The sequence below is a fragment of the Rhamphochromis longiceps genome, linkage group LG8, assembly GCF_057381845.1.
Source record: "Rhamphochromis longiceps isolate RC_006_pf linkage group LG8, R_longiceps_female_GT1.1, whole genome shotgun sequence".
NCBI lineage: Eukaryota > Metazoa > Chordata > Actinopteri > Cichliformes > Cichlidae > Rhamphochromis > Rhamphochromis longiceps.
This window is the reverse complement of record NC_140564.1, coordinates 10,518,180-10,536,348: the sequence shown is the minus strand read 5'-3', so window position 1 is coordinate 10,536,348 and position 18,169 is coordinate 10,518,180. Positions and strand designations below refer to the sequence as shown.

At 52.7% G+C, this 18,169-nt stretch overlaps 1 protein-coding gene across 1 annotated transcript; it reads left to right on the top strand.

Annotated features, from left to right (window-relative positions):
- Positions 1 to 779: 779 nt before the first annotated feature.
- On the top strand, positions 780 to 17,358 carry LOC146663108 (uncharacterized). The gene is made up of 2 exons (XM_085417354.1): positions 780 to 1,534; positions 17,100 to 17,358. The coding sequence occupies exons 1-2, from the start codon at positions 780 to 782 to the stop codon at positions 17,356 to 17,358; spliced, it is 1,014 nt and encodes a 337-aa protein (XP_085273480.1).
- The last annotated feature ends 811 nt before the right edge of the window (positions 17,359 to 18,169 follow it).

The following is an 18,169-nucleotide window of genomic DNA, read 5'->3' as shown; positions in this document are numbered from 1 at the left end:
AATGAGCTGAATTTACAGCCTTCTGACGAGTAAACCGAGCAAAGTTTTTGAAATCAGCCAAGACAACTTTGCAGACTTTGCAGACTTTGCAGAAATACACAAATCCTTACCAGCTGCCCCGCATCCCATGTTTCTGACCCAATTAACAGGCTGTATGGAGCACTGTCCCTTACTGTAACTGTTAAGCTCACCTTTTTAACAAATGATGTGTGAATTTACATACATAATATTAACAGGGCAGACACATAACTAACAATATAAGACTGGTAATTGATATTTTGGACCATTCAGATTTAATCACAGATAATAGTTTCATTCTTTTTTTGGATTTTTATAAAGCTTTTAACATTTTATATGACATCATCATGAAGATGATGTCATAGGGCATGGAACCTATAAATATGGGTAGGGATCCCAAACTTTTAGTCAGTTTATTTGCAACACTCAAGATTGCAGCATTCAAAGGTACATCTGAGAAACATTTTGTAACAGTTGAATCTTTAACACAGTCGCTTCATCAACACTCCAACATGTCTCAGAGTAATCACGGCAAAAATCAACAACAACAAAAAAATGTGTTGAAAAGACGATACAGTCAGATTTCAAAAGGCAGCAAAAACAACTCTGAGAACTACTCTCCAGAGAGAAAGAGGATGAGAATAGACACTTAGAAGAAAGAAACAGCAGTGAGTCCGAGCATCCAAGAAAGTTCTTCGTCAAGCATGGTCCAATTCCAAGTTCAGGAAACAAACGCACTTGTCCAGCTTCCACTCAAGACAATGCAAGGCCCAGATTATGCTGCACAGAATTGCACGACAAGCGCTGACAGCTGCTCTCCACCAAGGAAAGAAAGACTTATCTGTGAAGAAAAAAATGTGTTGAAAAGACGATACAGTCAGATTTCAAAAGGCAGCAAAAAGAACTCTGAGAGCTACTCTCCAGAGAGAAAGAGGATGAGAATAGACTCTGAGAAGAAAGAAACAGCAGTGACTCCGAGCATCCAAGAAAGTTCTTCGTCTAGCATGGTCCAATTCCAAGTTCAGGAAACAAATGATACGACCTTGAATGATACCAAAACCTCTGAAAACACAGCAGTGACACAGAGCATCCCACAAAGTCCCTGGTCCAGGACTATCCGACTCCCAGGTCAGAAAACAAACAATTTGGCCTTGGGTGATACCAAAACCTCTGAAAACACACCAAAAGACAAGAAGAGGCCAGAAGACCAGAGAGAAACAAACGTGTGGATCATTGGGTCCAGCTACATCAGACGAGCCGAGGGTGAAGCAAAAGAGATTTTCGGAGAAAATTTCGGACTTAATGCCAAAGTCCAGTGGTTTGGCAAAGAAGGAATGCGCTGGAGGGGAGTCCTTCCTCGTTTTTATGAGGAGCTATCCACACAGAGCCCACCTGACATACTGGTAATCCATGCTGGGGGCAATGATTTGGGAGTCTTTTCTGCTTATAAACTTTCTTCTGTCATTGAGAAGGAATTGATGCAACTGCACACAGAGTTCCCCTCAATGACAATTGCATATTTGTGAGGGGTTACTAGCCCTGCTATGTAGGGGTAGAAGGGCGCACAGGCTGCCTTGAACGACTAGCGGGTGGTGGGATCTAAGTCCGTAACCCCCTCTAGCACGATTGACCCGGACACTTACTTCAGTAAGAATGGGGTTAGTTACCTGGCAACAGTAGGCACAAAAGGAGGACTCCAGGCCCGGACCTGCAATGATAGCAGCGCCTGCACACGGAATACTAGCACGGTCCCACTTAACTCCGTCGTCCTGTGCCTAACCAAATAACTCAGGTGCCCCTACTCCAAGGCAACCTGGGTCGGACAAAAGCATTCAACAACGACTTTTTAAACCACGTGGCTCTTTTTATTTATCTGGAGAGCCCTCAAAAAAACCAAACTTGGTTAACAATGTCCACAGGGCCCTGGAGAGCAAAGGGAAAACAGCAAGGAGCCTCCCCAGGACCAAAGAAATGAAAGAAATAAAATGAGGTAAAATAAATCAAAACAGACTGGTGGGACCCAGTGTTAGGAGTCCTCGACTCCGCACAACCCACCCTAGTCACAGAGAAAGCACTCACAATACAGAAGAACAGTAAAAGTTAACACAGCAATTATCCAGTCTAAAATGGCTGACACAGTCCCAACGCATCATTTACAATGTCCGACACACCAGAAGAACATTTCAGTCTTTACAGTTTAATCCAGTAAATTGTCTCTGGGGTGGGACGGACAGATAGTTCTAGGGGTAGGTGTCGTTAACTGGAGTTACAGTCTGTTAGGCTGTCCAGAACTTCCACAGCCGGAATAGAATGTCCATTCTCCGGTCCACACAAAACAAAGAAAAAACACAGAAACAGTACCTTTGCCCCTCCTGAAATGGGGTGTGATGAACTCACGGGTAGGCGAAGCTTTTACATACAGCCCGCTGAAGCAGGGTGAACATCCGGAGCGTCGTCTGGGTGGCAGGGTACTCCAAACACCGCCGATGTTGAGGCCCAAAATGGCGGTCCCGCGGGCTATCGGAGCTACGGCAGTCCCCAGGCCGGGCGAAGTGAAGCCGCCCAATTCCTCTCTCGGAAACTCGCTGGTCCTTCGCCAGACAGCCGGCCGTGCTGTCTCGCTTTCTAAACGTTCTTCACCGTCAAACTCTACCGGTAACGCCGGGAAACTGAGGCAGATTGGAGGGGAGCGGCCGCTAGCCCTTAGCTCTCGATTAGCCCCTCTGCTAGCGCTGTCTCCGCCGACGCTTCGCCCCGGCGCTGCACCCGTAAGGCCGCTGTAGCCGGAGTCAGAGTTCATACACGGACGGAAACCCAGCCTAGACTCGCTGCGGTACCGTACACTGTCTCGCTAACCCCTCGTTTACACTTTGTTCGGGTCTTTCCTAGCGTCCTCTCTCGTCCGGACACGTGTGTTTTGTTTTGCTCCGCTCGTCTTCTCTCTCACTGCGCATGCCCGTCCTCTTCACGCTACGTCACTTCCTCTTGGCTGCTTCAGGCTGTAAACAACCCCGTGACCGTTTTCTAAGGGTCGTAAATATGTGCCCTCACATTTCCCCCCAGCTAAACCCTGCCACACCAGCGACGACTCAAGCAGTTCATCCCTGTAACAAACACAGAATAACACATATTAACCCACATGTTCAGTAACACTCTATACCTTTCACATATGACTCACATTACATTGCAAATGAGCATAACAGTAATCCATGGCTTCATTTCGTAACATAATCTCTATACCTCGCAGGGGGTACCCCTCGGGTTCGCCTCAAAGGGCGTTCAAACTGCAAAACCTCCCCTCGCCCCTCGTGCACCTCATCGCTCGCCTCTGAGGCCTCATCGCTCTCCTCTGGCTCACTTAGGGCCATAACTGGTTGTACCTCCCCCGCTAAATCCGGCTCCAACCCCTGGGTGACACAGTCGCCAACCTCATCCGCCCCTGGGGCAACGAGAGCGCTCGGGTTCGACCCACAGGGGAGTGGTGGAACACAAACAACCTCCATGAAGTCTGTATCGGACTCCACTTCGGCTGGCAACCTATTGGCCTGCTTCGGCCGCCATGTCGGCGCTTGGAAGGTGCACAATTTGAGCTGATCCCTATGCACGACCCTCGTCGAGCCACCCTTCTCTGGCTTGACCGTGAACACAGGAATGTCAGGGTGGTTTTGTTTCACCACCAAATAAGGGTTGGGTTCCCATTTGTCCTGGATCTTATTCCTGCCTCTGGGTTTGTGGTTGCGCAACAGCACCCAATCACCGGACTGAAGCAGGGCGCCGCGGGACTTCCAGTCGTAGATCCTCTTCCTCTTCCTAGAAGCCTCCTGAGTAGCGGAGCTTGCTACCTCCACCGCGGTCCTAAGCCTCTCATGGTGGTCCCGGACCCAGTTGTCCAGATTGTCCGCCTCTGGTTCCCTCATGTCTTTCCCTCCCAGGAGGTCCAAGGGCATTCTGGCGTCCCTCCGGAACAGGAGATAGAAGGGCGCATAACCCGTGGAAGAGTGCTCACGAGAGTTATAGGCCATAACCAACTCTGGCAAGTACGTTTTCCAATCCCGCTTTTTCTCTGGTGGCAGTGTCCTGAGCATGTCGTGCATGGTCCTATTAAACCTCTCACACTGCGCGTTCCCCTGCGGATGGTAAGGGCTGGTGCGACTCTTGGCAATCCCATAGGCCCTGCACAGCTCTTTTATAACACTAGCCTCGAAGCTCCTCCCCTGATCGGAGTGCAACCGGGCCGGGCACCCGTAATAGGTAAACCAATGTTTCAGCAAAGCATTTGCTGTCGTCTCAGCAGTTTGGTTTCTGGTGGGGACGGCAGCGGTGAACCTGGTGAACATGTCTGTAAGGACAAGGACATTTTCGTATCCCCCACAAGACTTTTCTAGCACCGTATAGTCCATAGCAAGGACCTCCAGGGGTGCGGTGACATTGCTGCAGGTCATGGGGGCCCTGTGGTTGGGAAAGACATCCTTTGCCAATGCACACCGCCTGCATTGCTGAACCCAATCTTGAACATCTCTACTCATGGTAGGCCAGTAATAGCTCCTTCTCATTACCGCGAGGGTGCTCTTTGCACTGAAATGCCCCCCATGCTCATGCTGGTTCTCATATACCCTACGTTGTAAGGCCCCTGGGACAATGAGCTGCCTGATCTCCTCCCCATCACGAGGGTCGCTGACATGCCTATACAGCACACCCTTATAAAGCCTAAGGCGGTCAAGCTGTTGGTGAAGCCGCCTCGCGTCAGGTGTTAACGCGTGGAGATCGGCATGGCTCATCTCCGTGCCCCTCTCCACCACCCGATACACGGGCCCGACGACCGGGTCGTTTTGCTGAGCCACTTCGACCTCCTCCCAGCTGTGCCCACCAAGAGCTTTCCCAGCAGTCGCTTGCACTCTGGCTTTCAGGTCAGCCCTACCATCCTCCTCCAACCTAGCAGGCCACAGACACGCACGCACTTCTTCTGGGCCCACTTTGATAAAGTCCTTGCCCGTGTCCTCCTGCTCGGGTTCCTCTTGGTCAGGGATTCTGGAGAGGACGTCTGCATTCGTGTTTTGCCGCCCGGGCTTGTAACACACCTCAAAGTCATACTCAGCGAGTTGTGCTACCCACCGCTGTTCGACAGCCCCCAGGTTAGCCGTTGCCAGGTAGCGCAGTGGGTTATGGTCCGTGACTACCGTGAACCTGGCGTACATCAGGTAGTCCCTGAATTTCTCGGTAACAGCCCATTTAAGCGCCAGAAGTTCCAGTTTAAATGCGCTGTAATTCTTGTCATTCTTCTCGGAGCCTCTCAGCCCCCGACTCGCGTAGGCTACCACACGCTCTACGCCCTCCTGTTTTTGACTGAGCACAGCCCCGAGTCCGTGCAGACTCCCATCTGTGGTCAATATGAAGGGTAGGCCGAAGTTGGGATAGGCCAGGATTGGAGGGGACACCAGGCACCGTTTCAGCTCATCCAGTGCCTCCTGGCACTCACCGGTCCAAACAAACGTCTGGGTGCCCCTCGACGTGTTTTTCAACCCTTTCCCAACCAGGGCATGCAGAGGCTTGGCCAACTGTGCAAACCTTGGCACAAACCGCCTGTAGTAGCTCATGAATCCAAGCACCTGCCTCACCTCTCGCACGCTCCTTGGAGCTGGCCATGCCTCCAGGGCCTTGACCTTTTCTTGATCTACCTGGACGCCTTTAGCAGAAATCACGTGGCCAAGGAATTTAACCTCCGGCCGCAGAAGGAAGCATTTGGTCGGCTTCAACTTCAACCCGTGCTGCTTCAAACGTTCAAACACTGTCTCGAGCCTCTCGCAGTGACTGTCAAAGTCCCGGGAGAAGACTATAATGTCATCCAGGTAGACAAGGAGTATATCAAAACTGAGGTTCCCCAGTACCATACCCATCAGCCGCTGAAAAGTGGCTGGGGCGTTGCACAAGCCAAATGGCATCCGAGTCCATTCAAACAAGCCAAATGGTGTTGTAACCGCCGTTTTTCCCCTGTCGCTCATGGCCACTTGGAAGTAGCCTGCGGTCAGGTCCAGGGTCGAGAATAACAGCGCATTGCCAAGCGCATCCAACGACTCTTCGATGCGGGGAAGTGGGTAGGCATCTTTGCACGTCACTTCGTTCAGCCGCCTGTAATCGCAGCAGAATCGAACACTTCCATCTTTCTTAATAACCACCACCGCAGGCGAGGCCCATGGACTGGAGCTCTCTTTAAGGATCCCCTGGCTAACGAGCTCCTGAACATGCCTCTTAAACTCTTGAAAGACATGGGGTGGGACCCTTCGGTGCCTCTGTTTGATTGGGGGTGCCTTGGTGGGGATACTGTGTGTCACCGTGGTGGTGTAGCCGTAATCGACTTCGCTTGCCGAGAATACGTCTTGGTGTTGGGCTAACAGCCGACAAAGCTTTTGACGCTGTAGCTCCGTGAGGTCCCGGGTGTTAGCCTGTACAGGGACCGGCAACTGCCCAGCCTCGCCACCCGTCGCTATACTCTCACCCTGACCCAGCGGCTTAACCACGAGTGCCCCCCCTCTCTCCTCTACCCGTACAACCTCTTTGGGGAGCACAGCTCGTGGTTTGCTTACAACGGCAAGCCTGGCTCTTGGCATCAGCTTGACAGCCCTCTCGCTTGTGTTCATCACTCTGAGAGGGATTCTTCCACCACTGGTTGTTGCAATAGTGTTGGCAACTAACAGTCCCCGCGGCAGCTCTATCTCTTTTGCCGCCTCTGCCAGCACTTGGCACTCAACCCTAGGTGAGACCCCGCAACGGCCCTCCACCACTTTCTCGCTCGTCGGGGGGATGATAACGGGTTCCCTGCCAGCCACCTTGACGAACCCGATTTTGCCACCCGGACCTGTGCGCGGGAACTCCTTCCTCGCTCGGGCTATCAACCGACGGATGGTGGCCTCTGTCTCGTCTGGAGCGTGGGGATCCATGTGGACGCGACCCCCATCTGCGATAAAGAGCGCTTCGAGGTCTTCTATAACATTCATCCCCACAATCCCTGGGAGCCCATTAGCTTTGTCTACCTGAGGGTGAGTGTCGGTGAGTACAAAAATGCACTTCTTACCAACCACTCTCCCGGCGCATTCAACCTCGGCCTCCAAGCAGCCCAAGACAGGAATATCGAGCCCGTTTGCGGCTGTGAGCTCAATCCAGTCTGCTGACTTCAACTCCTGTGGCCCAAAACACCTACGGAAATGGGACTCCGTAATAGCCGTCACATTTGACCCCGTGTCCCAGAGGCAGGTGGTGTCCACCCCCCCTATCTTAAGGTGGACTGTGCGACACCTCCCAAGAGCACTCCTTTGGAGGCTCTCCTCCACCTCTGTCAGAAGACACTCGGCTGCTTGGCGCCCTATGGCCGGTGTGGTGGGGTGTTTCTTGGCCCCACCCTTGGCGTTTGGATTGCCAGAAAATGCCACCTGCGCCGGGTCTATGGGAATAGGGGCCAGAGCCCCTGCGTCTAGCTTTTTGGTACAATGCCGGCTAGTGTGGCCAGGCTCCCCACAGCTGTAGCAAATATATCGCCCTTCACCGTCCCTCAGGGGTGTTCGCCTGCGCTGTGCACTCTGCTGGCTGCTCCCTCTTTCCCTGCTCTGTAGTGCTAAGTACAGCTCTTCTTGACGAGCAGCAAGTTTCCTAACCTACTCGTGGAGCATCTCCAGGGTGAGGGGGGATGGTTTATCTTCGGCCGGTACTGCAGCGTTCACCGCACCTCTAGTTCTGAGCCTACTTTGGGAGGCGAGAGGGGACTGGGCTTCTTCTTCCTCCGACCAGTCAACTGCGGCTTGCAGCAGCCCGATGAAGGTTAGGCCTTTCTCCTCCTTGACCCTCCTTTTCATCTCTCGCCTCAAAAGGTCATCCCGCAAGCCCAGCACTAGCTGTTCCTTCAACACTGTCTCTGAGTCGGGAACGCGGTTGGGTTCTCGCCTCTTAATCAAAGCCAGCTTCTCCTGTAGGTCATAGGCATAAGTTCTGACTGTCTCGCTGGACATCTGCCTTCTCTCATAGAACTCCTTCAACCTGGTACCTATGGGGACCTTGTGTCCATAGGTTTGAAGGAGAACCTCAAATATGCCCTCGACAGACTCTCCTGCCCCATCCAACATGAACTTAACAGTTGCCCTGGCCTCATCTTTTATGTGTTGTTTGACCAGCTCTACACGGTCCGCCTCTGGCACCTTCATGACTTGGAACGCAGACCGCATTGCCGCGATCCACTCTTCCACACAATCATCTCCACTCTTTCCAGGGCAACCACTAAAATCTGCCAGTTTGCGGTCTCGGTGGACATAGATTGCCGCCGGGGCTTTTAAAGCTTGGGCCTGTTGATCAATCACTGCCCTTGTGAGAGAAAGAGCTTCTCTCTGTTCTTCTCGTGCCTGCTGTAAGGCACCCGCCTGCTCCGCAAGCCTCCCTTGTAGTTCATCAAAGCTCCTTTTCAAATCTTCTAGTTCAGACATGTTTGCCTTAACTCTATTCCTCCTCTATAACGACCCCGAGCCAATGGGTGAATCCTGTTCGTGACGCCAATTGTGAGGGGCTACTAGCCCTGCTATGTAGGGGTAGAAGGGCGCACAGGCTGCCTTGAACGACTAGCGGGTGGTGGGATCTAAGTCCGTAACCCCCTCTAGCACGATTGACCCGGACACTTACTTCAGTAAGAATGGGGTTAGTTACCTGGCAACAGTAGGCACAAAAGGAGGACTCCAGGCCCGGACCTGCAATGATAGCAGCGCCTGCACACGGAATACTAGCACGGTCCCACTTAACTCCGTCGTCCTGTGCCTAACCAAATAACTCAGGTGCCCCTACTCCAAGGCAACCTGGGTCGGACAAAAGCATTCAACAACGACTTTTTAAACCACGTGGCTCTTTTTATTTATCTGGAGAGCCCTCAAAAAAACCAAACTTGGTTAACAATGTCCACAGGGCCCTGGAGAGCAAAGGGAAAACAGCAAGGAGCCTCCCCAGGACCAAAGAAATGAAAGAAATAAAATGAGGTAAAATAAATCAAAACAGACTGGTGGGACCCAGTGTTAGGAGTCCTCGACTCCGCACAACCCACCCTAGTCACAGAGAAAGCACTCACAATACAGAAGAACAGTAAAAGTTAACACAGCAATTATCCAGTCTAAAATGGCTGACACAGTCCCAACGCATCATTTACAATGTCCGACACACCAGAAGAACATTTCAGTCTTTACAGTTTAATCCAGTAAATTGTCTCTGGGGTGGGACGGACAGATAGTTCTAGGGGTAGGTGTCGTTAACTGGAGTTACAGTCTGTTAGGCTGTCCAGAACTTCCACAGCCGGAATAGAATGTCCATTCTCCGGTCCACACAAAACAAAGAAAAAACACAGAAACAGTACCTTTGCCCCTCCTGAAATGGGGTGTGATGAACTCACGGGTAGGCGAAGCTTTTACATACAGCCCGCTGAAGCAGGGTGAACATCCGGAGCGTCGTCTGGGTGGCAGGGTACTCCAAACACCGCCGATGTTGAGGCCCAAAATGGCGGTCCCGCGGGCTATCGGAGCTACGGCAGTCCCCAGGCCGGGCGAAGTGAAGCCGCCCAATTCCTCTCTCGGAAACTCGCTGGTCCTTCGCCAGACAGCCGGCCGTGCTGTCTCGCTTTCTAAACGTTCTTCACCGTCAAACTCTACCGGTAACGCCGGGAAACTGAGGCAGATTGGAGGGGAGCGGCCGCTAGCCCTTAGCTCTCGATTAGCCCCTCTGCTAGCGCTGTCTCCGCCGACGCTTCGCCCCGGCGCTGCACCCGTAAGGCCGCTGTAGCCGGAGTCAGAGTTCATACACGGACGGAAACCCAGCCTAGACTCGCTGCGGTACCGTACACTGTCTCGCTAACCCCTCGTTTACACTTTGTTCGGGTCTTTCCTAGCGTCCTCTCTCGTCCGGACACGTGTGTTTTGTTTTGCTCCGCTCGTCTTCTCTCTCACTGCGCATGCCCGTCCTCTTCACGCTACGTCACTTCCTCTTGGCTGCTTCAGGCTGTAAACAACCCCGTGACCGTTTTCTAAGGGTCGTAAATATGTGCCCTCACATTTCCCCCCAGCTAAACCCTGCCACACCAGCGACGACTCAAGCAGTTCATCCCTGTAACAAACACAGAATAACACATATTAACCCACATGTTCAGTAACACTCTATACCTTTCACATATGACTCACATTACATTGCAAATGAGCATAACAGTAATCCATGGCTTCATTTCGTAACATAATCTCTATACCTCGCAGGGGGTACCCCTCGGGTTCGCCTCAAAGGGCGTTCAAACTGCAAAACCTCCCCTCGCCCCTCGTGCACCTCATCGCTCGCCTCTGAGGCCTCATCGCTCTCCTCTGGCTCACTTAGGGCCATAACTGGTTGTACCTCCCCCGCTAAATCCGGCTCCAACCCCTGGGTGACACAGTCGCCAACCTCATCCGCCCCTGGGGCAACGAGAGCGCTCGGGTTCGACCCACAGGGGAGTGGTGGAACACAAACAACCTCCATGAAGTCTGTATCGGACTCCACTTCGGCTGGCAACCTATTGGCCTGCTTCGGCCGCCATGTCGGCGCTTGGAAGGTGCACAATTTGAGCTGATCCCTATGCACGACCCTCGTCGAGCCACCCTTCTCTGGCTTGACCGTGAACACAGGAATGTCAGGGTGGTTTTGTTTCACCACCAAATAAGGGTTGGGTTCCCATTTGTCCTGGATCTTATTCCTGCCTCTGGGTTTGTGGTTGCGCAACAGCACCCAATCACCGGACTGAAGCAGGGCGCCGCGGGACTTCCAGTCGTAGATCCTCTTCCTCTTCCTAGAAGCCTCCTGAGTAGCGGAGCTTGCTACCTCCACCGCGGTCCTAAGCCTCTCATGGTGGTCCCGGACCCAGTTGTCCAGATTGTCCGCCTCTGGTTCCCTCATGTCTTTCCCTCCCAGGAGGTCCAAGGGCATTCTGGCGTCCCTCCGGAACAGGAGATAGAAGGGCGCATAACCCGTGGAAGAGTGCTCACGAGAGTTATAGGCCATAACCAACTCTGGCAAGTACGTTTTCCAATCCCGCTTTTTCTCTGGTGGCAGTGTCCTGAGCATGTCGTGCATGGTCCTATTAAACCTCTCACACTGCGCGTTCCCCTGCGGATGGTAAGGGCTGGTGCGACTCTTGGCAATCCCATAGGCCCTGCACAGCTCTTTTATAACACTAGCCTCGAAGCTCCTCCCCTGATCGGAGTGCAACCGGGCCGGGCACCCGTAATAGGTAAACCAATGTTTCAGCAAAGCATTTGCTGTCGTCTCAGCAGTTTGGTTTCTGGTGGGGACGGCAGCGGTGAACCTGGTGAACATGTCTGTAAGGACAAGGACATTTTCGTATCCCCCACAAGACTTTTCTAGCACCGTATAGTCCATAGCAAGGACCTCCAGGGGTGCGGTGACATTGCTGCAGGTCATGGGGGCCCTGTGGTTGGGAAAGACATCCTTTGCCAATGCACACCGCCTGCATTGCTGAACCCAATCTTGAACATCTCTACTCATGGTAGGCCAGTAATAGCTCCTTCTCATTACCGCGAGGGTGCTCTTTGCACTGAAATGCCCCCCATGCTCATGCTGGTTCTCATATACCCTACGTTGTAAGGCCCCTGGGACAATGAGCTGCCTGATCTCCTCCCCATCACGAGGGTCGCTGACATGCCTATACAGCACACCCTTATAAAGCCTAAGGCGGTCAAGCTGTTGGTGAAGCCGCCTCGCGTCAGGTGTTAACGCGTGGAGATCGGCATGGCTCATCTCCGTGCCCCTCTCCACCACCCGATACACGGGCCCGACGACCGGGTCGTTTTGCTGAGCCACTTCGACCTCCTCCCAGCTGTGCCCACCAAGAGCTTTCCCAGCAGTCGCTTGCACTCTGGCTTTCAGGTCAGCCCTACCATCCTCCTCCAACCTAGCAGGCCACAGACACGCACGCACTTCTTCTGGGCCCACTTTGATAAAGTCCTTGCCCGTGTCCTCCTGCTCGGGTTCCTCTTGGTCAGGGATTCTGGAGAGGACGTCTGCATTCGTGTTTTGCCGCCCGGGCTTGTAACACACCTCAAAGTCATACTCAGCGAGTTGTGCTACCCACCGCTGTTCGACAGCCCCCAGGTTAGCCGTTGCCAGGTAGCGCAGTGGGTTATGGTCCGTGACTACCGTGAACCTGGCGTACATCAGGTAGTCCCTGAATTTCTCGGTAACAGCCCATTTAAGCGCCAGAAGTTCCAGTTTAAATGCGCTGTAATTCTTGTCATTCTTCTCGGAGCCTCTCAGCCCCCGACTCGCGTAGGCTACCACACGCTCTACGCCCTCCTGTTTTTGACTGAGCACAGCCCCGAGTCCGTGCAGACTCCCATCTGTGGTCAATATGAAGGGTAGGCCGAAGTTGGGATAGGCCAGGATTGGAGGGGACACCAGGCACCGTTTCAGCTCATCCAGTGCCTCCTGGCACTCACCGGTCCAAACAAACGTCTGGGTGCCCCTCGACGTGTTTTTCAACCCTTTCCCAACCAGGGCATGCAGAGGCTTGGCCAACTGTGCAAACCTTGGCACAAACCGCCTGTAGTAGCTCATGAATCCAAGCACCTGCCTCACCTCTCGCACGCTCCTTGGAGCTGGCCATGCCTCCAGGGCCTTGACCTTTTCTTGATCTACCTGGACGCCTTTAGCAGAAATCACGTGGCCAAGGAATTTAACCTCCGGCCGCAGAAGGAAGCATTTGGTCGGCTTCAACTTCAACCCGTGCTGCTTCAAACGTTCAAACACTGTCTCGAGCCTCTCGCAGTGACTGTCAAAGTCCCGGGAGAAGACTATAATGTCATCCAGGTAGACAAGGAGTATATCAAAACTGAGGTTCCCCAGTACCATACCCATCAGCCGCTGAAAAGTGGCTGGGGCGTTGCACAAGCCAAATGGCATCCGAGTCCATTCAAACAAGCCAAATGGTGTTGTAACCGCCGTTTTTCCCCTGTCGCTCATGGCCACTTGGAAGTAGCCTGCGGTCAGGTCCAGGGTCGAGAATAACAGCGCATTGCCAAGCGCATCCAACGACTCTTCGATGCGGGGAAGTGGGTAGGCATCTTTGCACGTCACTTCGTTCAGCCGCCTGTAATCGCAGCAGAATCGAACACTTCCATCTTTCTTAATAACCACCACCGCAGGCGAGGCCCATGGACTGGAGCTCTCTTTAAGGATCCCCTGGCTAACGAGCTCCTGAACATGCCTCTTAAACTCTTGAAAGACATGGGGTGGGACCCTTCGGTGCCTCTGTTTGATTGGGGGTGCCTTGGTGGGGATACTGTGTGTCACCGTGGTGGTGTAGCCGTAATCGACTTCGCTTGCCGAGAATACGTCTTGGTGTTGGGCTAACAGCCGACAAAGCTTTTGACGCTGTAGCTCCGTGAGGTCCCGGGTGTTAGCCTGTACAGGGACCGGCAACTGCCCAGCCTCGCCACCCGTCGCTATACTCTCACCCTGACCCAGCGGCTTAACCACGAGTGCCCCCCCTCTCTCCTCTACCCGTACAACCTCTTTGGGGAGCACAGCTCGTGGTTTGCTTACAACGGCAAGCCTGGCTCTTGGCATCAGCTTGACAGCCCTCTCGCTTGTGTTCATCACTCTGAGAGGGATTCTTCCACCACTGGTTGTTGCAATAGTGTTGGCAACTAACAGTCCCCGCGGCAGCTCTATCTCTTTTGCCGCCTCTGCCAGCACTTGGCACTCAACCCTAGGTGAGACCCCGCAACGGCCCTCCACCACTTTCTCGCTCGTCGGGGGGATGATAACGGGTTCCCTGCCAGCCACCTTGACGAACCCGATTTTGCCACCCGGACCTGTGCGCGGGAACTCCTTCCTCGCTCGGGCTATCAACCGACGGATGGTGGCCTCTGTCTCGTCTGGAGCGTGGGGATCCATGTGGACGCGACCCCCATCTGCGATAAAGAGCGCTTCGAGGTCTTCTATAACATTCATCCCCACAATCCCTGGGAGCCCATTAGCTTTGTCTACCTGAGGGTGAGTGTCGGTGAGTACAAAAATGCACTTCTTACCAACCACTCTCCCGGCGCATTCAACCTCGGCCTCCAAGCAGCCCAAGACAGGAATATCGAGCCCGTTTGCGGCTGTGAGCTCAATCCAGTCTGCTGACTTCAACTCCTGTGGCCCAAAACACCTACGGAAATGGGACTCCGTAATAGCCGTCACATTTGACCCCGTGTCCCAGAGGCAGGTGGTGTCCACCCCCCCTATCTTAAGGTGGACTGTGCGACACCTCCCAAGAGCACTCCTTTGGAGGCTCTCCTCCACCTCTGTCAGAAGACACTCGGCTGCTTGGCGCCCTATGGCCGGTGTGGTGGGGTGTTTCTTGGCCCCACCCTTGGCGTTTGGATTGCCAGAAAATGCCACCTGCGCCGGGTCTATGGGAATAGGGGCCAGAGCCCCTGCGTCTAGCTTTTTGGTACAATGCCGGCTAGTGTGGCCAGGCTCCCCACAGCTGTAGCAAATATATCGCCCTTCACCGTCCCTCAGGGGTGTTCGCCTGCGCTGTGCACTCTGCTGGCTGCTCCCTCTTTCCCTGCTCTGTAGTGCTAAGTACAGCTCTTCTTGACGAGCAGCAAGTTTCCTAACCTACTCGTGGAGCATCTCCAGGGTGAGGGGGGATGGTTTATCTTCGGCCGGTACTGCAGCGTTCACCGCACCTCTAGTTCTGAGCCTACTTTGGGAGGCGAGAGGGGACTGGGCTTCTTCTTCCTCCGACCAGTCAACTGCGGCTTGCAGCAGCCCGATGAAGGTTAGGCCTTTCTCCTCCTTGACCCTCCTTTTCATCTCTCGCCTCAAAAGGTCATCCCGCAAGCCCAGCACTAGCTGTTCCTTCAACACTGTCTCTGAGTCGGGAACGCGGTTGGGTTCTCGCCTCTTAATCAAAGCCAGCTTCTCCTGTAGGTCATAGGCATAAGTTCTGACTGTCTCGCTGGACATCTGCCTTCTCTCATAGAACTCCTTCAACCTGGTACCTATGGGGACCTTGTGTCCATAGGTTTGAAGGAGAACCTCAAATATGCCCTCGACAGACTCTCCTGCCCCATCCAACATGAACTTAACAGTTGCCCTGGCCTCATCTTTTATGTGTTGTTTGACCAGCTCTACACGGTCCGCCTCTGGCACCTTCATGACTTGGAACGCAGACCGCATTGCCGCGATCCACTCTTCCACACAATCATCTCCACTCTTTCCAGGGCAACCACTAAAATCTGCCAGTTTGCGGTCTCGGTGGACATAGATTGCCGCCGGGGCTTTTAAAGCTTGGGCCTGTTGATCAATCACTGCCCTTGTGAGAGAAAGAGCTTCTCTCTGTTCTTCTCGTGCCTGCTGTAAGGCACCCGCCTGCTCCGCAAGCCTCCCTTGTAGTTCATCAAAGCTCCTTTTCAAATCTTCTAGTTCAGACATGTTTGCCTTAACTCTATTCCTCCTCTATAACGACCCCGAGCCAATGGGTGAATCCTGTTCGTGACGCCAATTGTGAGGGGCTACTAGCCCTGCTATGTAGGGGTAGAAGGGCGCACAGGCTGCCTTGAACGACTAGCGGGTGGTGGGATCTAAGTCCGTAACCCCCTCTAGCACGATTGACCCGGACACTTACTTCAGTAAGAATGGGGTTAGTTACCTGGCAACAGTAGGCACAAAAGGAGGACTCCAGGCCCGGACCTGCAATGATAGCAGCGCCTGCACACGGAATACTAGCACGGTCCCACTTAACTCCGTCGTCCTGTGCCTAACCAAATAACTCAGGTGCCCCTACTCCAAGGCAACCTGGGTCGGACAAAAGCATTCAACAACGACTTTTTAAACCACGTGGCTCTTTTTATTTATCTGGAGAGCCCTCAAAAAAACCAAACTTGGTTAACAATGTCCACAGGGCCCTGGAGAGCAAAGGGAAAACAGCAAGGAGCCTCCCCAGGACCAAAGAAATGAAAGAAATAAAATGAGGTAAAATAAATCAAAACAGACTGGTGGGACCCAGTGTTAGGAGTCCTCGACTCCGCACAACCCACCCTAGTCACAGAGAAAGCACTCACAATACAGAAGAACAGTAAAAGTTAACACAGCAATTATCCAGTCTAAAATGGCTGACACAGTCCCAACGCATCATTTACAATGTCCGACACACCAGAAGAACATTTCAGTCTTTACAGTTTAATCCAGTAAATTGTCTCTGGGGTGGGACGGACAGATAGTTCTAGGGGTAGGTGTCGTTAACCGGAGTTACAGTCTGTTAGGCTGTCCAGAACTTCCACAGCCGGAATAGAATGTCCATTCTCCGGTCCACACAAAACAAAGAAAAAACACAGAAACAGTACCTTTGCCCCTCCTGAAATGGGGTGTGATGAACTCACGGGTAGGCGAAGCTTTTACATACAGCCCGCTGAAGCAGGGTGAACATCCGGAGCGTCGTCTGGGTGGCAGGGTACTCCAAACACCGCCGACGTTGAGGCCCAAAATGGCGGTCCCGCGGGCTATCGAAGCTACGGCAGTCCCCAGGCCGGGCGAAGCGAAACCGCCCAATTCCTCTCTCGGAAACTCGCTGGTCCTTCGCCAGACAGCCGGCCGTGCTGTCTCGCTTTCTAAACGTTCTTCACCGTCAAACTCTACCGGTAACGCCGGGAAACTGAGGCAGATTGGAGGGGAGCGGCCGCTAGCCCTTAGCTCTCGATTAGCCCCTCTGCTAGCGCTATCTCCGCCGACGCTTCGCCCCGGCGCTGCACCCGTAAGGCCGCTGTAGCCGGAGTCAGAGTTCATACACGGACGGAAACCCAGCCTAGACTCGCTGCGGTACCGTACACTGTCTCGCTAACCCCTCGTTTACACTTTGTTCGGGTCTTTCCTAGCGTCCTCTCTCGTCCGGACACGTGTGTTTTGTTTTGCTCCGCTCGTCTTCTCTCTCACTGCGCATGCCCGTCCTCTTCACGCTACGTCACTTCCTCTTGGCTGCTTCAGGCTGTAAACAACCCCGTGACCGTTTTCTAAGGGTCGTAAATATGTGCCCTCACATATTCATCCATCAATGGGCGTCAAGTGTGGAGATATGGAAATCCAGGCGAAATCAATAAGGACAGGACGATTGTGAATGCCAGCATTAGAAAGGCTGTCGACCTCTTTGATGGAGTGATTATTGAGCATCCGTGCTTCAGGTTTTTCAGCAGCTCAATTTTTTTACCCGACGGAGTTCATTTCTCCAAGAAAGGAAATGAACTGATTCTGACAAGCATCCGCACGGCCATCCAGAAAAGTCTTCGGTCACGTCACTGAAAAGTGACTTGAGACATTTCTTTCACAGTCCAGAAAACCATACGTTGTTCATTTTAGGTAATGTGAACAACATATAGCTAACGTGTGCTCTCATTTTTCTTTTCCTCTGCCTCTCACCCCCCAACCAGTCACGACAGATGGCTGCCCCTTTCTTAGCCTGGTTCTGTCAAAAGTTTCTCCCTTTTTATAAGGGAGTTTTTCCTTTCCACCGTTGCCCAGTGCTTGCTATTTAAGGGGATCATTTGATTGTTGGGTTGATACAGGGCTCGCAAAATCGCTAGCCCGACGTCCCAGGGCTAGCAATATCTCCGGTTGGGTGATTTTGGTCGCCCAACCGGAGATATTGCTAGCCCTGGGACGTCGAGCTAGAGATTTTGCGAGCCCTGTGATAGTTTAGAATTTAATTGGCTTAAACCAATAAACATAAAACTTCAGGTGAGGGGTTCACATAGTAGGGAGCACTACAAAAATTACAAATAAAAACATGTAATTGGCGGCAAATCAAAATAAAGAAAGCAATTTTTTAAAAACATCTCTTACTGCTCTGTTTATTTCTTTAAATGAACACTTGTACTTTTTGTCATAGAAGAATAAGAATATTAATATGAATATGAACACCAAGGCGTTTCCAGGCCAGCCAAGAGATATAATCTCTCCAGCCTGACTTGGGTCTGCCCCGGGGCCAAATGCCTGGTTGCACCTTTGCCTCCATGGGCACCTTAACTCATCACTTTTGACGCAGAGAATGTATTTTATGAACTATGATTAGTAGGCTGAAGCCTTTTACTTCAGCTGTGATTGTTTTTCTTAT

Bases quoted from the DNA above. Each gene is read 5' to 3' on its own strand.
- LOC146663108 (XM_085417354.1), top strand. From the start codon at position 780: ATGCAAGGCCCAGATTATGCTGCACAGAATTGCACGACAAGCGCTGAC. The intron at 1,535-17,099 runs ATATTTGTGAGG...ATGTGCCCTCAC, and splicing joins TTCCCCTCAATGACAATTGC to ATATTCATCCATCAATGGGC.